General features: G+C 50.4%; 1 protein-coding gene across 1 annotated transcript in view; it reads left to right on the forward strand.

Annotated features, from left to right (window-relative positions):
- Positions 1–14,074: 14,074 nt before the first annotated feature.
- Positions 14,075–17,156, forward strand: part of LRCOL1 (leucine rich colipase like 1) — a 4,761-nt gene continuing 1,679 nt past the window's right edge. Inside the window, exons 1-4 of the mRNA XM_046641011.1 lie at positions 14,075–14,176; positions 15,977–16,102; positions 16,235–16,360; positions 16,446–16,568. Coding sequence (XP_046496967.1) covers positions 14,075–14,176; positions 15,977–16,102; positions 16,235–16,360; positions 16,446–16,568 — 477 coding nt within the window. The remainder of the gene's footprint in view (positions 14,177–15,976; positions 16,103–16,234; positions 16,361–16,445; positions 16,569–17,156) is intronic.

Below are 17,156 nucleotides of genomic sequence, written 5' to 3' on the forward strand. Positions count from 1 at the left end.
AGTCCGGGCGAGGTGCGGCGAGGGCGCGCTTCCTTAAAATGCGGGAGGAAGACGCGGCCCAGCGCCGGCCACCTCGGCGTCGCTACGGGTGTCTGATGGGCGGCGCGCGCTAACCCGAAGGGCGATTCTATTTGGATGTTTTTTCCAGCTTTGTTGAGATACAATCGACTTGTAACTGTGTGAGTTTAAAGTGTATGGGATGACTTCCGAGGGGCCGTCCTTGACTCCTGCCCGCCGTTCGCCAAAGCTCAGCAAAGGCACCCCTGCCCCGGGTTCCGACAAAACCCAGGACCCTTTCTTTGCCCAGACGGGCCTCCTGTTTTCATCCAGACACGTCGGAGCCGCTCGGCTCTGCGCCTTCCTCTCCCAGGACTTCGGCAGTGGCTCCCAGCTCTATGCTTTTATCCACTTCCACCTGTTTCATTTTTCTTTGCCACCTGAAGATTGTTTTTTTATTTTTTAAAAGATTTTATTTTTTCCTTTTTCTCCCCAAAGCCCCCAGTACATAGTTATGTACTTTTAGCTGTGGGTCCTTCCAGCTGTGGCATGTAGGACACCACCTCAGCATGGCCTGGTGAGTGGTGCCATGTCCGCGCCCAGGATCCAAACCAGCGAAACCCTGGGCCGCCGCCGCAGAGCGCACGAACTTAACCACTCAGCCATGGGGCCGGCCCCTTAGCGGTTATATTTAGATTGTTGATCCATTTTGAGTTAATTTTGCATGTGGTATGAGGTAGGGGTCCAACTTTATTCTTTTGCATGTGAATATCCAGTTGTCCCAGCACCATTTGTTGAAGAAACTATTCTTTACCCATTGAAGGGTCTGTCACCCATGTTGAAAATTAATTGGCCATAGACATAGAGTTTATTTCTGGACTTTCTGTTCTATTCCACTGTTCTATGTGTATACCCTTATGCCAGCACGACTGTTTTGGTAACTGTAGATTTGTAGAAAGCTTTGAAATTGGGACATGTGAGTCTTCCAACTTTGTTCTTCTTTTTCAATACTGTTTTGGTTAATCAGTGCTCCCTGCAATTCCAAGTGGATTTAAAGGTCAGCATTATCATTTCTGCAGAAAAGGCCATTGGAATTTTGGTGGAGAGTGCACTGAATCTGTAGTCTCCTTTGGTGGAATTGCCATCTTAGCAATATTAAGGCTTCCAATCCACGGACATGGGATGCCATTCTGTTTATTTACATCTTCTTTAATTTCTTTCAGCAATGTTTTGTCACTTTTAGTATACAACTCTTTTACCTCCTTAGTTAAATCTGTTCCTAGGTATTTTATTCTTTCGGATGCTGTCGTACAGAGAATTATTTTTTTTTCCTTTTTAAAAATAATAATTAATTAATTAATTTTTTTTTCTTTTTGAGGAAGATTAGCCCTGAGCTAACATCTGCTGCCAATCCTCCTCTTTTTGCTAAGGAAGACTGGCCCTGAGCTAACATCCGTGCCCATCTTCCTCCACTTTATATTTGAGACACCTACCACAGCATGGCTTGCCAAGTGGTGCCACGTCCGCACCCGGGATCTGAACCCATGAACCCCAGGCCGCTGAAGTGGAACGTGCGCACTTAAGCACTGCGCCACCAGGCCGGCGCAAGAGAATTATTTTCTTAATTTCATTTTCTGATTGTTCATTGAGGGGTATAGAATTGCAACTGATTTTTGTGGATTGATCTTCAACCCTACTGCTTTGCTGAATTCATTTATTAGCTAGTAGTTTTCTTGTGGATTCCTTGGGGTTTTCTATATTTAAGATCCTGTCATCTGCAAACAGAAACAATTTTATTTTTTACTTTCTGATTTGGATGCCTTTTACTTCTTTTTCTGCCTGATTGTCCTGGCTAGAACTTTCAGTACGATGTTGGATGGCAGTGGGGAAAGCAGTCATCTTTGTCGTATTTCTGATCTGAGGGGAAAGCTTTCAATCTTTCATCATTGAGTATGATGTTAGCTGTGACTTTTTTATAAATTTCCTTTATCTTGTTGAAGAAGTTCCTATCTTTTCCTACTTTTCTAAGTGTTATCATGAAAGGGTCTTGCATTTTGTCAAAAAAAAATGTCTGCATCAGTTGAGATAATCATGCATTTTTTTAACCTTCATTCTATTAATGTGGTGTCTTGCATTGTTTGATTTTCATTATTGAACCACCCTTTCATTCTTGGAATAATTCCAACTTGGTCATGATGTATGATCTTTTTAATATGCTATTGGATTTAGTTTCTAATATTGAGCATTTTTGCATCTATATTCATAAGGGATATTGGACTGCAGTTTTCTTTTCTTGTGGGGTCTTTGTTTGGCTTTGCTATCAGGATAATCCTGGCCTCAGAGAATGAGTTAGAATGAGTTCCTTCCTCCTCAATTTCTTTGGAAGAATTTGAGAAGGATTGGTGTTAATTCTTCTTTAAATGTTAACTTTTAAAAGTTAGAAGAGGAGGGAACACATCCCAACTCATTCTATGAAGTTAGTATTACCCTGGGAGAAAACAGAAAACAAAGACATCACAAGAACAGACCAATATTCCCTATAAACATAGAAATTCTCAACAAAACATTAGCAGACCAAAAGCTTAATTTAATATCCCAAAATTAATAGTGTCAAATACCATATTAACAAAATAAAGGATAAAAACTGCGTGATCATCTCAGTAGATTCAGAAAAAGAATTTGACAAAATCCAACACCCTTTCATGATAAAAACACTCAACAAACTGGGAATAGAAAGGAACTTTCTTAACCTGGGACAGAGCATCTACGAAACACCCACAGCTTACATCATTCCTAATGGTGACAAACATGAGTGCTTTCTCCCTAAGATCAGGAATAAGACAAGGATGGCCTCTTGTCGCTTCTTTTCAACATTGTTCTGGAGGTTCTAGCCAAGGAAAATAGCAGGAAATTGGAAAAAATTGGAAAGAAAGAAATAAAACTATCTCTGTCTGCAGATAAAAGGATATTGTAGATAGAAAATCCTAAGGAATCCATTAAAAACTATTAGAACTAGTAAACAAGTTCAGCAAGTTTGTAGGATACAAGATCAATATGCAAAAATCAGTTATATTTACAAGACTTGCAATGAACAATCTGAAAAATTAAGAAAACAATTCCATTTACAATAGTATCCAAAAGAGTAAAATACTTACGAATAAATTTAACAAAAGTAGTGTACATCTTGTCCCCTGAAATATATAAAGCATGTTTTTAATTCAAGAAGATATTAGTAAATGGGAAGACATTCCGTGTTTATAGATTGGAAGGCCTAACGTTGTTAAAATAGCCATCCTTTCCAAATTTATCTACAGCCTCGGGACAACTCTTATCAAAATCTTAGGTGGCTTCTTTGCAGAAATAGATAAGCTGATCCTAAAATTCATACGGAAATGCAAGGGACTCTGAGTAGCCAAAACAATCTTGAAAAAGAAAAGCAAATCTGGAGGACTCACACTTCCCAAATTCGAGCCCTGCCACAAAGCTACACAGTTACCGCAGGACCCAGTAATTCTGCTCCCATTTACTGGCATAAGGATAGAAATAAAATATAAATATGTAAAATACAATAAAAATAATTGATTTTTGAGAATGGTACTAAAATGATTCAATGGGGAAAGAGTAGTATTTCAACAAATGGTGCTGGGACGACTGTGCATCCACATGCAAGAGGATGAAGTTGGACCCCTACTTCACGCCATACACAAAAATTAATTCGAAATGCACCAAAGACCTAAATCTAACAGCTAAACCCATAAACTCGTAGAAGAAAACATAGAAGTAAATATTTGTGGCCTTAGATTTGGCAATGGATTTTTTTAAATGACAACAAAAGTATAAGCAAAAAAAGAAAACATAGATAAATTGGACTTCACCAAAATTTAAAGCTTCTGCATGTCAAAGGTCACCATCAAGGAAGTGAAAAGACAGCCCACAGAATGGGAGAAAATACTGGCAAATCGTATATATGATAAGGGACTTGTATTTAAAAAACTCTTACAACTCAACAATAAAATGACCAAAAAACAATTTAAAAAACAGGCAAAGGATCTGAATAGAATTTTTTTCAAAGAAGATATACAAATGGCCAGTAAGTACATGAAATATACTCAACATTAACAAAAGGATCAGTTTTGCAAAAAGGCAATGAGGACTTGCAGGGGTTGTGGTTAGAGCATTAAAAAATCTTCTGGGGCCCAAATTGTGATTCTGTTAGATAAACTGGAAGGGAATGTGCTCATCCGTAAGACCAAATGGAGGGAACACTGTGCGACTCAGAGCAGAACACAGAGCTGGGGGCGTGAGGGAGAAGCAGCGATGCAGAGGGCAGACCCTGGCCTGAGTCACAGGGTCAAGAAAGAAGGTGAGCAGGGGAGCTGGGAGGAATAATTGGAAGAAATTGTCTGATTTGAACAAGACTTGCCTCTGTAGGTTGGTGTGACTTGTTGGGGTCCTGGCAGGATGACTTTAAGAAAAGGTACACACCGGGGGCTGGCCCCGTGGCTGGGTGGTTAAGTTCACGCGCTCCACTTCAGTGGCCCAGGGTTTTGCTGGTTTGGATCCTGGGTGCCGACGTGGCACTGCTCATCAAGCCATGTTGAGGTGGCGTCCCACATGCCACAACTAGAAGGACCCACAACTAAAAATATACAACTATGTGCTGGTGGGATTTGGGGAGAAAAAAGAAGAAAAAAAAAGAAGAAGAAGATTGGCAACAGTTGTTAGCTCAGGTGCCAATCTTTAAAAAAAAAAAAAGAAAAGGAAAGGTACACACCTAAAAGTCTGGGTGAAATATCTGAATTCCAGTGAAGAGAAACCCACACCAACCGGGAGCATTTGTCCACACTGCAGGTTACTTTCCTCCTGTGGGGAAGCCCTGCCCTGTGAGCAGGGCTGTTGTCTGTGCAGACTTGGAGTGTTTTCATTATCTTTTCTCAGAAGAAAAGGTATGCCGTGTAGTCTCAGGTTTGTCCAAGAATTTAATGATTTATTTTATTTTATTTTTATATTTATTATATATGTTTTATATTTTATACACAAATAATATATATATATATATATATATTTTTTTTAAGATTTTATTTTTTCCTTTTTCTCCCCAAAGCCCTCCGGTACATAGTTGTATATTCTTGTTGTGGGTCCTTCTAGTTGTGGCAGGTGGGACGCTGCCTCAGCGTGGTTTGATGAGCAGTGCCATGTCCGCGCCCAGGATTCGAACCAACGAAACACTGGGCTGCCTGCAGCGGAGCGCGCGAACTTAACCACTCAGCCATGGGGCCAGCCCCCACAAATAATATATATTTTATGTATTTATATGGAATATTTTATATTTTATACAAAATATTATATATATTTTATGTATTTTTATACATATTATTTTTATATTTATTTCTCTTTTATTTCTTTTATTGTTTGGGGTGAGTCTTGTGCCCTGTGTCCATGGGAGTATACGCTGGATGCCAAGGGGATCTTGAGTGTCTGGGGAGGCAACGTGCATTATGGGGGTCCATCCTGGGACTCCGGATCTCTCAAATTCAGTGTGGAGTGTGTGTCTGACTGGTTTGGGAGACCCCAAACGCTTATTGTGAAGGTCAGAGAAGGTGTCTCGAAGCCTGCTGGAAGGAAAATGAAGGAATCAAGGGAAAGCTCCTGATGCGAACTCTCTAGGCTGGGAGAAGGAGAGTGCCCAGCCACAGAATTTGTGCTGACGGCTAAAGTGTCAATTAAAATCTGTGTAAAATTTGTGTAAATACATTTAAATAGCTTAAGGAAATTAGTCTTAGCAGGACTGAATCTCATAACGGTTTTTTACTTAAGGTATTTTACAAGTGAAAAAATTAAGTTATTCAACTGAATTGTAAAACCTTTGGTTCAAAGGAAATATTACTCTCTGCTGAGAATAGAATAAAAAATGTATCTATAAATAACAATGTAAAACAACCAAGTTACAAGCAAAAGTTCAAATAGGTTTCCTGTTTGAAACAGCTTTATTGAGATAAAATTCACATGCCATACAAATCACTCATTTAGAGCATGCAATTAATTGTTTTTAGCATATTCACAGGGTTGTGCAAACATCACCTCGGTCTAATTTTAGAACGTTTTCATCACCCCTAGAAGAAACCCCACACGTGCTCCCAGCCTCCCTGGCGCTCCTCCCCCTGCCTGCTCTCCCTGAGCACAAGCATCCGTCTGTCCTGCTCCTCTGGTTTCAGTGGATGGCTCTCAAACCCAACGCCACAGCTCAGATGACTCTTGGTCTTCCGCCTCCTCCCCCCGCACACTGACCCCAGCTGCCTCAGAGACTCCTCCCTGGTGATGCAGTGGAATGGTGCTGCCCCACTCCTGGGCTAGGCCACAGAGCCTCTCAGACCCCCCAGGACTCTGGAACACCTGTGGGGGCAGCCAGCCCTGAGGAGGGGCGTCGGCCACCCCGAGGCTGCCGCGCTGTGAGGAAGCCGTGTGGGGAGAGAGGCTGCGCTCCAGCCGTCCCAGCCATCCCTGGCGGAGGATGCGTGGTGAAGGAGCTGTCTTGGACCCTCAGCCCAGTTGACAGCCCACCTAATGGCAACTTTCGGCAGCCCAACCACCATCTGACAGCCCTTGCTGAGTGACTCTGAGTGAAAACTGCCCCTCTGAGCCCAGTCAAACCACAGGACCTGAGAGATCATAACTAAATGTCCTTTCAGGCTGCTGAGTTTTGGAGCCGACAACTGAAAGGCTGTGCTAAACCAAACCACTCTCTCCCCAGTCACCAGAGCCTGGCAGTCGTTCTGGAGTCTTCACTCCCTGGCCTCCCACATCCAGTCAACACTGAACCTCATTCTCCTCCCAGGCATCTGCTTCTCTGCTCCCATCCCCGCCTGCAACACCTTGACTCAGCAGCTCCAGCCTCTCATCCCATCGCACCTCGTGCCCGGAGCATTCTCAAACACTCACGGGGCTTGGCTTACCCATGCCTAAAACCCTTCCTGCCCCTGAGAGCTTGGATTTGGCTCCCAGCTCTCCAGGCCCTGACCCCTCCCACCAGCTCCCCAACACCCGGTCAGTGCCCTTCTCCCAACTTCACCCTCTCCCTCTGCCCGGAGATCTCTCCTCCCTCATCTCACCTGCAGAACCCAGACTCCTCTTCACAGTGCAGCTCGTCCTCTCCTCGGTGACCCAGGTCCTCCCTCCCAGGGTCTCCACCCCAGTCCTCATGGTGTCTACCACACTCTACGCCATCTACTTGTTGATGGGTCCATCTCCCAGCCTAGACCAAGAACTCCTAGGTGACAAGCGACACACCATCTTTTCCTCCACAGAGCCCAGCTCAATGCCTGGGACAAAGTCAACGATAAATAAATCAGTGAATGTTTATTGAATGAACAAGCTGTGCAGAAGTAAACGAAGACCACCCTAATGAGAATACATCACTCCAATGAAAGCACGCTGCCCCATTGAGAACACATCCCCCCAACGAGAACACGCTGCCTCAATGAGGACAGACCACCTCAATGAGAACAGACCCCCCTCAAGGAGAACAGATCACTGCAGTGAGGACACATAGGCTATTTATCCAGAGCCAGGGAGTCAGCCTCCAAACTTGATCAGACCCACAGGCAGGCAGGAGGGGACGTGGATAGTGGAAAGCGGCTGCTCCAGGTGCCTGAGGGGGGTGTTGAGGGGGAAGCGGGGTCTGCTAACCAGGTGGAGGGATCCCATGTGATTGATCAGGGGGCATATGTGGCCTCTCGGGCTGGTCCTGGGTTGTAATGGGGCAATCCAGGGAGGCTGTGGTCACTGACCACCGGGCCGAGTGCTGTGGCTGGCTCCCGGGGCTCTTATGTGGGCTGGAGGGAGTCCCACTGTCATATGTGGCTCAGCCATTGCCCACAGTACATTCAGTCTCTCACGCGGAAGGATGACAGACTTCCTCAAGGGCAGAAGGCTGGGGCAGGAAGGAGGAGGAGCAGTCAGGAGACGCTCCAGTGAGTCTGCAGCTTCACCTGGCTCCCTGGAACCTGGCTCCTGTGTGATCCTCCACTTTGGGGGTTGGAGTCTCTTCTGGAATTACAGCTGGCTGGTCTCACGTCTACAGAGGAGCAGGTGGGACCCAGGATAAAAAGGTAGGACCTCTGAGCACTTAAGCAATTATCAACTACTAGGGGGAGTTTTTCTGCAAGGAATGTCCAGGCTCCCGTTTACTCACAGGTTTTGTTTTTCTGTGAGTCAGGCAGAAGCTGCCTGCGGGACGGAGCACCCTCCATAGGGGTGCGCCCTTGCGGGGGCACTGCTGTAGGCAATGAAGGAGGCAGGATGGGGGTGGCACCAACATGAGGGGTTTGTGCTGAAAGTGTGGTAGCTATGGTGTAGGGAATAACAATAATTTGTCATGTTTTTGCAAGATTTGGCATCAAGCTTTTTGGCAGATTGAGATACTGTGGAATCATACCTGACCTTGATGTTTAGAAGGAAAAACTCTGGAAAGATGTCTGATCTGAGAGATTTATAAACAAATATGGAAGAAAAGAGGCTCAAGTACAGAGGACTATTTCAACATCACTAGCCTGAGACGTGCTGTTCTTCAGGTTCAGAAACAACCCCGCCTCCAGGGCCTGCGAGAAGCGCCTGCGTAAAACCCACCCAGCGTGAAATTTACCACCCGAAACGTGTTTATGCGTCCAGTTCAGTGGCATTAGGTACATTCACGTTGTCATGCAGCCATCACCACCATCCATCTCCAGAACTCTTCATCTTCCCAAACTGACACTCTGTCCCCATTGGACCTCACAGAAGTGGAATCACACAGTCCTTGTCCTTTCGTTTCCGGCTTATTCCACTCAGCATAATGTCCTCAAGGTCCGTCCTGTGGTAGCATGTGTCAAATGTCCTTCCTTTTTAAGGTGAATCATATTCCATTGTGTAGATGGACCACATTTTGCTTATCCACTCGTCAGTTAGACACTTGGGTTGCTTCCACCTCCTGGCTATTGTGAATGCTGCCGCTGTGAGCAGTTGCTGTGACCTTTCATAAACCGGACTTTCTGTGTGTGGGTGCAGCGTGTTCCTGTGTGGTGTGGGCTGTCTGACTGATCAGACACATCATGTCCGAGTTTGTAAACTGGGCCAGTGAACTTTTCAAGGGCCTAAGAAAAGGTTTGAGACCAGAAAACATTTTTTCCTGGTTTAAAGTCCAAAAAGAACACTGCAAGTTTGAAGTTTGTGATTCAAATTCAGCTTTTACGTAGTTATAATATAATAATTATATTTGACAGGCCTGATATGATATGGAAACAGTTCTTACAAAGTTCATACAGTGACTATTGGTTTGTGCATTTGTCTTGGAAAATGTTTATGTGACTAGATTGTCTGGTGTCATTTCTCTAAAATCATGTGATTGGGGCCTCAGAGACCTTGACCTGCTGTGAGGAAGTAAAATTGAGCCCCTGTGCCCTCCTTCCCTCCCTCCTTAGCTCGTGGAGCTTGCAGATCAGCAGGAAACTAGAAAGGGGAGTGGTCAGCACAACGTGAAGGAGGAAGCCCAGCCCGCAATAAGCAGTGGCTTCTCCAGAACTTTCCACAGCTCAGGTGTTGGCCCGTCACTGCACTCAGACCCACAGGTGGGCAGGTGGGGATACCAACAGTGGAAAAGGTCGGCTCAAGTGGCCCGAGGGAAAGGTTTTGGCGGGCAAGGCGGGGCGTCTAACTAGACGTGGGGTGTTGTTATGGGCTGAGTTGTGTCCCCCTCAAATCCTTACGTGGAAGTCCTTACCCCCAGGGCCTCAGGAGGTGACTGTATTTGGAGATAGGCCTTTGCAGAAGGAATTAGGGTAAGACAGGCTCACTAATCTAATCTGACTGGTGGCCTTATAAGAAGAGGACATGAGGGGCCGGCCCCACGGCCTGGTGGTTGAGTTCAGCATGCTCCGTTTCGCTGGCCCAGGGTCAGCTCCAGGGCATGGACCTACGCCACCATCAGTGGCCATGCTGTGGCGGTGACCCACATACAAAATAGAGGAAGACTGGCACAGGTGTTAGCTCAGGCCGAATCTTCTTCAAGCAAAAAGAAAAAAAGAAGAGATGAGGACACAGACATGCACAAAGGGATGGCCATGTGAAGACAGAAGGAGGAGACGGCGTCTACACACCAAAGGGAGAGGCCTCAGGAGGAGCCAGCTCCCCAGACCTGGGTCTCAGACTTCTGGCCTCCAGACTGTGAGGAATAGTTGTCTGTTGTTTAAGCTGCCCAGCCTGTGGTGTTTGTTACATAGCCCTGGCAGGCTGACACAGGTGTCCCATGTGATTCTTAGGGGGCACATTTGGCCTCCCGGGTTGGCTGCTCCCAGCTGTGGGTCAGGGCTCCACTTTTACAGATGGTCTGGCCGTTGTCTGTATATTCCATCTCCCAAGACCAAAAGGTGTGTCTTGGGTTCCACCATGGAGATACTTGGTGACCTCCGAGGAGCCTTTCTGGCTGCTGCGGACAGCAGCCTGGCCACGAGGCCGGAGGCCTGCCAAGTGCGGGCCAGGGACCACCAGGTGGGCACCTGCTGTGAGGCCCCTGGAACAGCACCGCTGACCAGTGGCCGACCCCGGGCTGCCCCAGAAGGCCTGGTTCACAGTCACCGTCTGCTTTGCTCTCAGCGTGTAGAAAAACCCACAGACTCACGCGTGGATGTCTGCTAGCGTGGGACACGCACACACATTAAAGGGGAGTCCCAACTTTGCAAGGCGCCTCTTAAAACACTGTTATACACACACTGAAGTAGACTTTGGAGTACTTTATCAAAGGTAAAATTTTAAAGAGGCGTGGCATTGTTTTGCTGAGTCCAGCAGGCTTCCATCACTCTCTTTTCTCCATGTCTGTATCATTTTTGGTGACAGCAGATCAAAACAGGGCTCTGAGTTCCCGTTATTGTGTCTCTTTTGAAATCAGTTAGCAAAACTTTAGAGTGAAATGCTCTAGCAATGCTTTTGTTGCTTATGAGCTGCAATTTGTTGTCGAAAAGTAGAAGTCTAAAATTACAGAAAACCCAAGGCTCAGAAGGGCAAGGTGTCCTGCGACTTGCTGTTTTTGTTTAGAAAACTATAAGCGATGCTGACCTCCTTTTGCCTTTCTGAGATGTTTTGTGTTGCTGAATTCTGTCCTTATGGGAGGCATTTCATGTTGGCAGGGGGTAATTTCTGGATATTTGTGCAGGAGCCAAATGAATCCATGCTGACAAATGCCGTAGGTGCTCTGGAGAAAAGGCCAGGCTTGGTCCTGTAGAGGCAAGTGCACCTGTGCGAGGAGAGACGCGCAGGAAATAAACTGAGTCCTCCTGCCTCCCGCCCCCCTGCCGGTGCCTCCCTCTCCCCAGACCCTACTTTGGCTCAGGGGCCTCCCCACGACTAAATCTGCCCCCATCTAGGTGGGCCTGGGGCAGAGGGCACCGTCTCCCAGACGGCCCGTCGTCTGAGCTGCAGAGGCGCCTGCTCTGCCCTGGAGCTCGGCCGGTGCTGCCCCCTTGGTCTGTCCCCCCCCCAACCCCCCGAGCTCCCAGGAGGGACCTGTCCTCCCAGCTCGCAGGTCGCAGGTCGCTGTGTTTCTGTCTCCCTCCCTCGGGAAGACTCGGGTTTCTGGGCCCAGCATGGGCCAGCCCAGAGAAGGCAGCCAGAGGCGGGGAAGGTGAAGCAAGAAGGCAGGGAGGACTCGTCTTGGGAGTCAGCCTGTTCCTGGGCCCCTGACCTCAACAGTCTGGGGAGCTTAAAAACAGGACTCCACTGTGCTTCGCAACACAAATGACCGCGACAAAGAACAAAGGGGACAAGACCAGTAGGGCTTCATTGGAATGGTCTGAAAACCAGGGTCCAGGGGGACGTCGATGGGGAACGGCAGGAGCCCCCTACCTCACGGGCAGGGAAACAGTCCCCAGAAAGTCTCCCCCGCCTCCCCGCCTTGTCCCGTCCCAGCCAAGCAAACAGAGCAGCCCAGCCCAGCCCAGCAAGGGCTTGCCCGGAGGACCGGGGGCCCTGAGCGCTCGTCCTCACGCTGTGGGGTCTAGAGCTGGTGGGCCCCGGGGGGCACACTGCCAAGGCGGGCAGAGGAACAAATGCGAGAAGAGATTCTGGAACATGGGAGGGAGACAAGTGAGAGTGGCCAGGGGACCCCCAAGGAGCAGGGCAAGAAATGCAGGGTGCCGGGGCTCACGGCTCAGGGCTGGAGACGCAGAGTGTGGCCACCCCAGCAGGGTGCACCCGCTTGCACCCCCTTGCCCTCTCCTGGCCCAGGGGCCCCCACACGCTGCCCCGCAGAGCATGTGGGGATCCCACCTGCCCCCCGCAGGTCTGGCCAATGGAAGACATCAGAAAGAATGGGGAGCGACTGCTGATGGGCACCCGGTTGTACTGTGGGGTGACGGAATGTTCTGGAACTAGACAGAACTGTTACCGAACCTGAAGTGAGTTCGCTCACCCATTGCACAGCAAGCCAATCTCTGACACCGGGGGTGGTGGAAGAAAGTAGGAATTTTATTATTGCACAGTGCTGAGCAAGGAGAGAGGGCAGCTAACGCTGAAATCCCAAACTCCCCGAAAAGCTAAAAGGAAGGGTTTTTATTTGGGGTTTTAGGTAGGGGAGGGGGAGCATATGGCCTTGCTGGTCGGAGCTTTCCCACCAGCTTGTGTTTCGCCTTGAGACACTGCAGAGAGGAGGGAGCCCGTGACCTTGCTGGTCAGCAGCTTTCCCACCAGCCCGTATCTCTTTGCGGGAGGAGATAGTCCAGGTGGCTGTCCTTGGCTGTGTCTGTCTCCATGGAGGATAGTGGATTCTGGAGCCAGGAAGCCAGAGAGTAAGCAGGGAATGAGTGTTTTGGTTTTAACCCCATGTATGCTGGGTTTAATGTGGGGAAACTGATACCAGGGTCGGTATCAGAACTGCGGGGTGGTTGCACAACATTAAGAATGCACTAAATGTCTCTGAATTGTTCACTTTCAAATGGTTAATTTTATGTTATGTGACTATCACCTCCATTTAAAAAATAAAAGACTTAGGGTCTAAATTGGAGGCCAAATCGTCAGCTTTATGAACAGCCAGGCTTAGATCTGAGGGCAACTCTGGGCCTCCTGGCGTCCCATCTGGATGTGCAATGAGGGAGTCCCACGCACCTGGGGCCGTGGCTGTAGGGCGCTTCCACACCCACCGCCCAAGCCTTGGGGCAGGGCCCCCCACCAGCTCCACCAGGCCGAGGTCGGGGACCAGCTGGCCCTGCCGAGCCTGTGGGGAGGTGGAGACAGGAGCCAGGCTGGTCAGGGAGGCCTCTCTGCAGGGGTACTGAGGCAGATGTGAGAGAAGCAGGCCGCAGGAAGGGCCGTCGTCTCTGCCCTGTGGGCGCTCTCCCATGGCAGACACGCTCCTCTTTAAACTAATAAAGGGCAATCGCTCCCTGGAGACAGGGTTGTTGAAAATCCATTTTCCACTCAGCACTAGAAAGCAATGAGCTACGAAGCCACAAGGAGACGCGGAGGAACCTCAAGTGCAGATGACTCAGTGACAGAGCCAGGCTGGGGAGGCCCCAACTGTGTCATTCCAGCTCTGTGACATTCCGGAAAAGCACAGCTATGGGGGCAGGAAATGGATCCGTGGTTGCCGGGGCTCGTGGGGACGAGCAGGGGGAGCAGAGAGGGCTTCCAGCGCAGTGACGCCACTCTGGACAATGCTGTCATGGTGGACACACGCCACTGGCCACTGGCCACACCCACAGAGTGTCCGACACCGACAGTGAGCCCTGGCATCAACATGGACTCTGGTTTATGACAATGTATTAATATCAGTTGATCAATTGTAACAAATGCCCCACACCAACTAAGATGTTAATAACTGGGGAAACTGAGGCAGGTGGGTGAAGAAGGGATATATGGAACTCTCTGTACTTTCTGCACAACTTTTCTGTAAACCTAAAACTGCTCTCTAAAATAATTATTAATTTTAAAAATATCCATTTTGGAAGAAAGAGATTGGGAAAGGGAGCGGTACCCACATGGGTGCCGTGGGGCAGGGACGCCCTGGGCACAGGGTGCTCCACAGCCATCTGGGCATTGACAGGCCTGCCACCCGATGGCGTGCTCCCAGCATCTGCTGCTGCTGCTGCTGCTGCTGCTCTTGGGGCTGGCTGAGTTCTTGGTGTTCAAGAGGAAGAACGTGCTGCTGTTGCACAAGGTAAGTGCCGAGCCACCCCGCGCTCAGCCTGCCTCAGCCTCAGTTGGGCTCCCTTGTCTTGGCTGCCCCTACATGTGCCCAGCTCCTCCTGGGCTCCCCACAAAGGAGGTGCCCGCGAGCAGCACATGTTCCCCCCGACCACGCGGGTCCCCGCGCCTGGAACCCAAACACTGACGTCCAGGTCCAGACAGGCCGGGCCAGCGAGGCCTCAGTGGGCCACGTTGCCAGGCAGCAGCAGGCTCCAGCCTGCGGCACGGGGCACGGCGAGCCAAGGGTCCCCGGGGCGGGGCACAGAGGGCAGAGGTGAGCGACAGGGCAGGGCTCACGAGGGGTCCAACAGGGAGTGGTGTGCGCAAGCGGATCTGGTGCGACGGTGAAAACGTGAGAGCGTCTGTCCTTCTATCCCCACAGCACCCCTAATCTGCACGTCCCACCGCGTCCACTCCTCCCCGGGGTGGCGGCGCACACACAGCCAGGACGCAGGAGACGCGCTGCCTGGGCCTATGCCCCCCAAGGGCCCTCCTCTTTCCTTTCTCCATGACTGTCCCCCCAGAACCCAGGGGACTCTCCCGAAGCTCCCACGACCGACGGCACCCCACCCTAGAAGTTAGCTCCTCCTCTGTCCTCCTGTTTCTCACCTGCAAGCTGCCCAGCCAGGCTCCCGCCGCCAGCCTCCGAGCGTCAGTCTCAGCTTTCACTGTCTACCAGCAAGACCTTTAAAAAAAGCAAACAGAATGAAAAGTCTCCCTGGATGAAAACCCTTCAGTGTGTCTCTGTTGTTGAGCAGCAGCCCCCAGGATGCTTGGGACCGGGGTCCCCAAGCCCTTCTGGAGGGTCCCTGAGACCAACACGTCTTCATAATAACAAGGGGACATGTTTTGCCCGGTCACCCTCATTCTCCCCAGAGCCCGTAGGGTATGTGACACCCCCACAGGGTTTGTGACACCTCCACAGGGAGCAGGGACACCTCCACAGGGTATGTGACACCTCCACAGGGAGCAGGGACACCTGGCGGCCTCTGTGAACTGGCCAGGTGGGAGGAGCCACCAGAAATGCAAAATGGCGCTACTCTGCTCAGCACGTTTTTGTTTTGGAAAATGTACTTATTTTTCATGAAAAGTTGTTATTTATGTTGACATGGAATGGGTTCATTATTTTTAAGTAAATCAACGCATAAATATTTAAAACTCTCTCATCGTTAGTGTCCACTGTGGTGAAAGTTGTCGGCTATAACCCACACCAGCAACAGCTCTTCCAGGCCCTTGGTGGTTAGTGAGTTTGTAAAGGAGTCTGAGACCAAAGGTGTGAGGACCGTGCTCAAAGGTCACGTGACTCTGGTGGCCTCTGGGAGGCTGGTGGCGGTGGAAGAGCTTCAGTCTCAGTTCCGACTCCTTGTTAGATCTGTGACCCCAGGCAAGCTACTCACCCTCTCTGAGCCTGTTTCTCACCTGTAAATGTCATGCGAGAGTCTGTAAGCTTCATATGCAGCCTTCTCCTTCCTGTCCTTCTGCTTGGCCACTTGCTACCTTCCTTCATCCTCTGTGCCTCAGTTTACCCTTCTGTCGACATGTCTCACAACAGACGCAGACAACTGTTAGCTCCCTTTCTGCTGGCTCCCCTGGCCTTCCAGACCCGCCGTGGTCTGTGAATGTTGCAGAAAACCTGCCAGGCAAGGGAAGTTTGCAGGACCCAGGGAAGCAGAGAAGGGGAGAGGCCCTCGAGGGAAGCTGGTTCTGCAGCCGCACCTGCTCGGTTTAGTGCCCCCACCCCGGAGGCACAGACGAAGCCCTGACTTTGCAGGTGATCGGAGAGCCCTGCAAACAGCACTCGGAATGCCGGAGCCACTGCTGCGCCACGAACAGCCTGAACCCGCAGCGGTTCTGCACCCCTCAGACCATCTTCCTCCAGTGCCTGTCGTGGAGAAAGGTGCATCGTGACGGGCGGGTGAGGGGTGAGGAGGAGGGAGGGCAGCCTTGTTGGCCAGAGCTCCCACCTCCTCTGGACAGGCGGGTCCCTGGGGGACTGGGCAGAAAGGACAGGGGTCTCCTTTCCCGGCAGCCGAACGGGTACACCTGCAAGGACTACCACGAGTGTCGGAGCAGCTGCTGCCTCATGGGCGGCCTGGACAAGCAGAGGATCTGCAGGCCCAAGACCGTCTTCCTGCAGTGCCTGCCGCTGCGCAAGGTGAGGGCAGAGGGCGCGGGGGGCCTGCTCTGCTGGAGGACTTCCGGGCTGCTGGGGGCGACCTCTGACCTCCGTGTCTCCCCAGCCTAACTGGGAGTACTGCAGCGACCACAGCGAGTGCCAGAGTCAGTGCTGCATCAGGCTGAATGAGGTCAGCCCCCATCGCTGCATCCCCAAGAGCGGACTCCTGGTCCAGTGCCTGCCCCTGGTGAGTCTGGCCCTGGGTCCTGGCGCAGCTGTGCTGGAAGCGCTTCCGCAGCCGCGAGGGAGGAGCGAGTCTCACAAAATCCATGAACTGCCTGAGGCGCTGCAGCTAGTGAAGGGGGCAGTGTCTCTGAAGCCTGGGGGGTCAACTTTCAGGACAGGCCACCATGTGCCTTCTGCAGACTGACTCAGTGTCCATTTCCTAAAGTGGGAAAATGGGGATGAGGCATCCCCGGGGGACACAGGTCCTGGGCAGAGTGGGCTTTGCAGTCCCTCAGGGCCCAGCAGGAAACAGGTGCTGGCACACCTGGAGGGCCAGCAGAGGCAGAGTGGGCGGCAGACCCCCAGGACCAGGAGTGTCCCCGGACTAGCAGCTGTGGGGCTGCTGCCACCCCACGGCTGGGGCAGGGAGGGAGCTGGCGAACATCCCTCTTCAGGACTTCTCTCTCCTCCCACCCTCCCATCTCCTCTGGAGCCTTCCATTGGCTGAGCCAAAGGGGAAATCCAGAAAGAAAGAGAGCTCAAGTGATGTGGCCCAGGGGTCTGCCTCCTGGGGCAGAACATGCAGAGAGCCATGGAGGAGAGGCAGGGG

The sequence above is a fragment of the Equus quagga genome, chromosome 15 (assembly GCF_021613505.1).
Source record: "Equus quagga isolate Etosha38 chromosome 15, UCLA_HA_Equagga_1.0, whole genome shotgun sequence".
NCBI classification, from domain to species: Eukaryota; Metazoa; Chordata; class Mammalia; order Perissodactyla; family Equidae; genus Equus; species Equus quagga.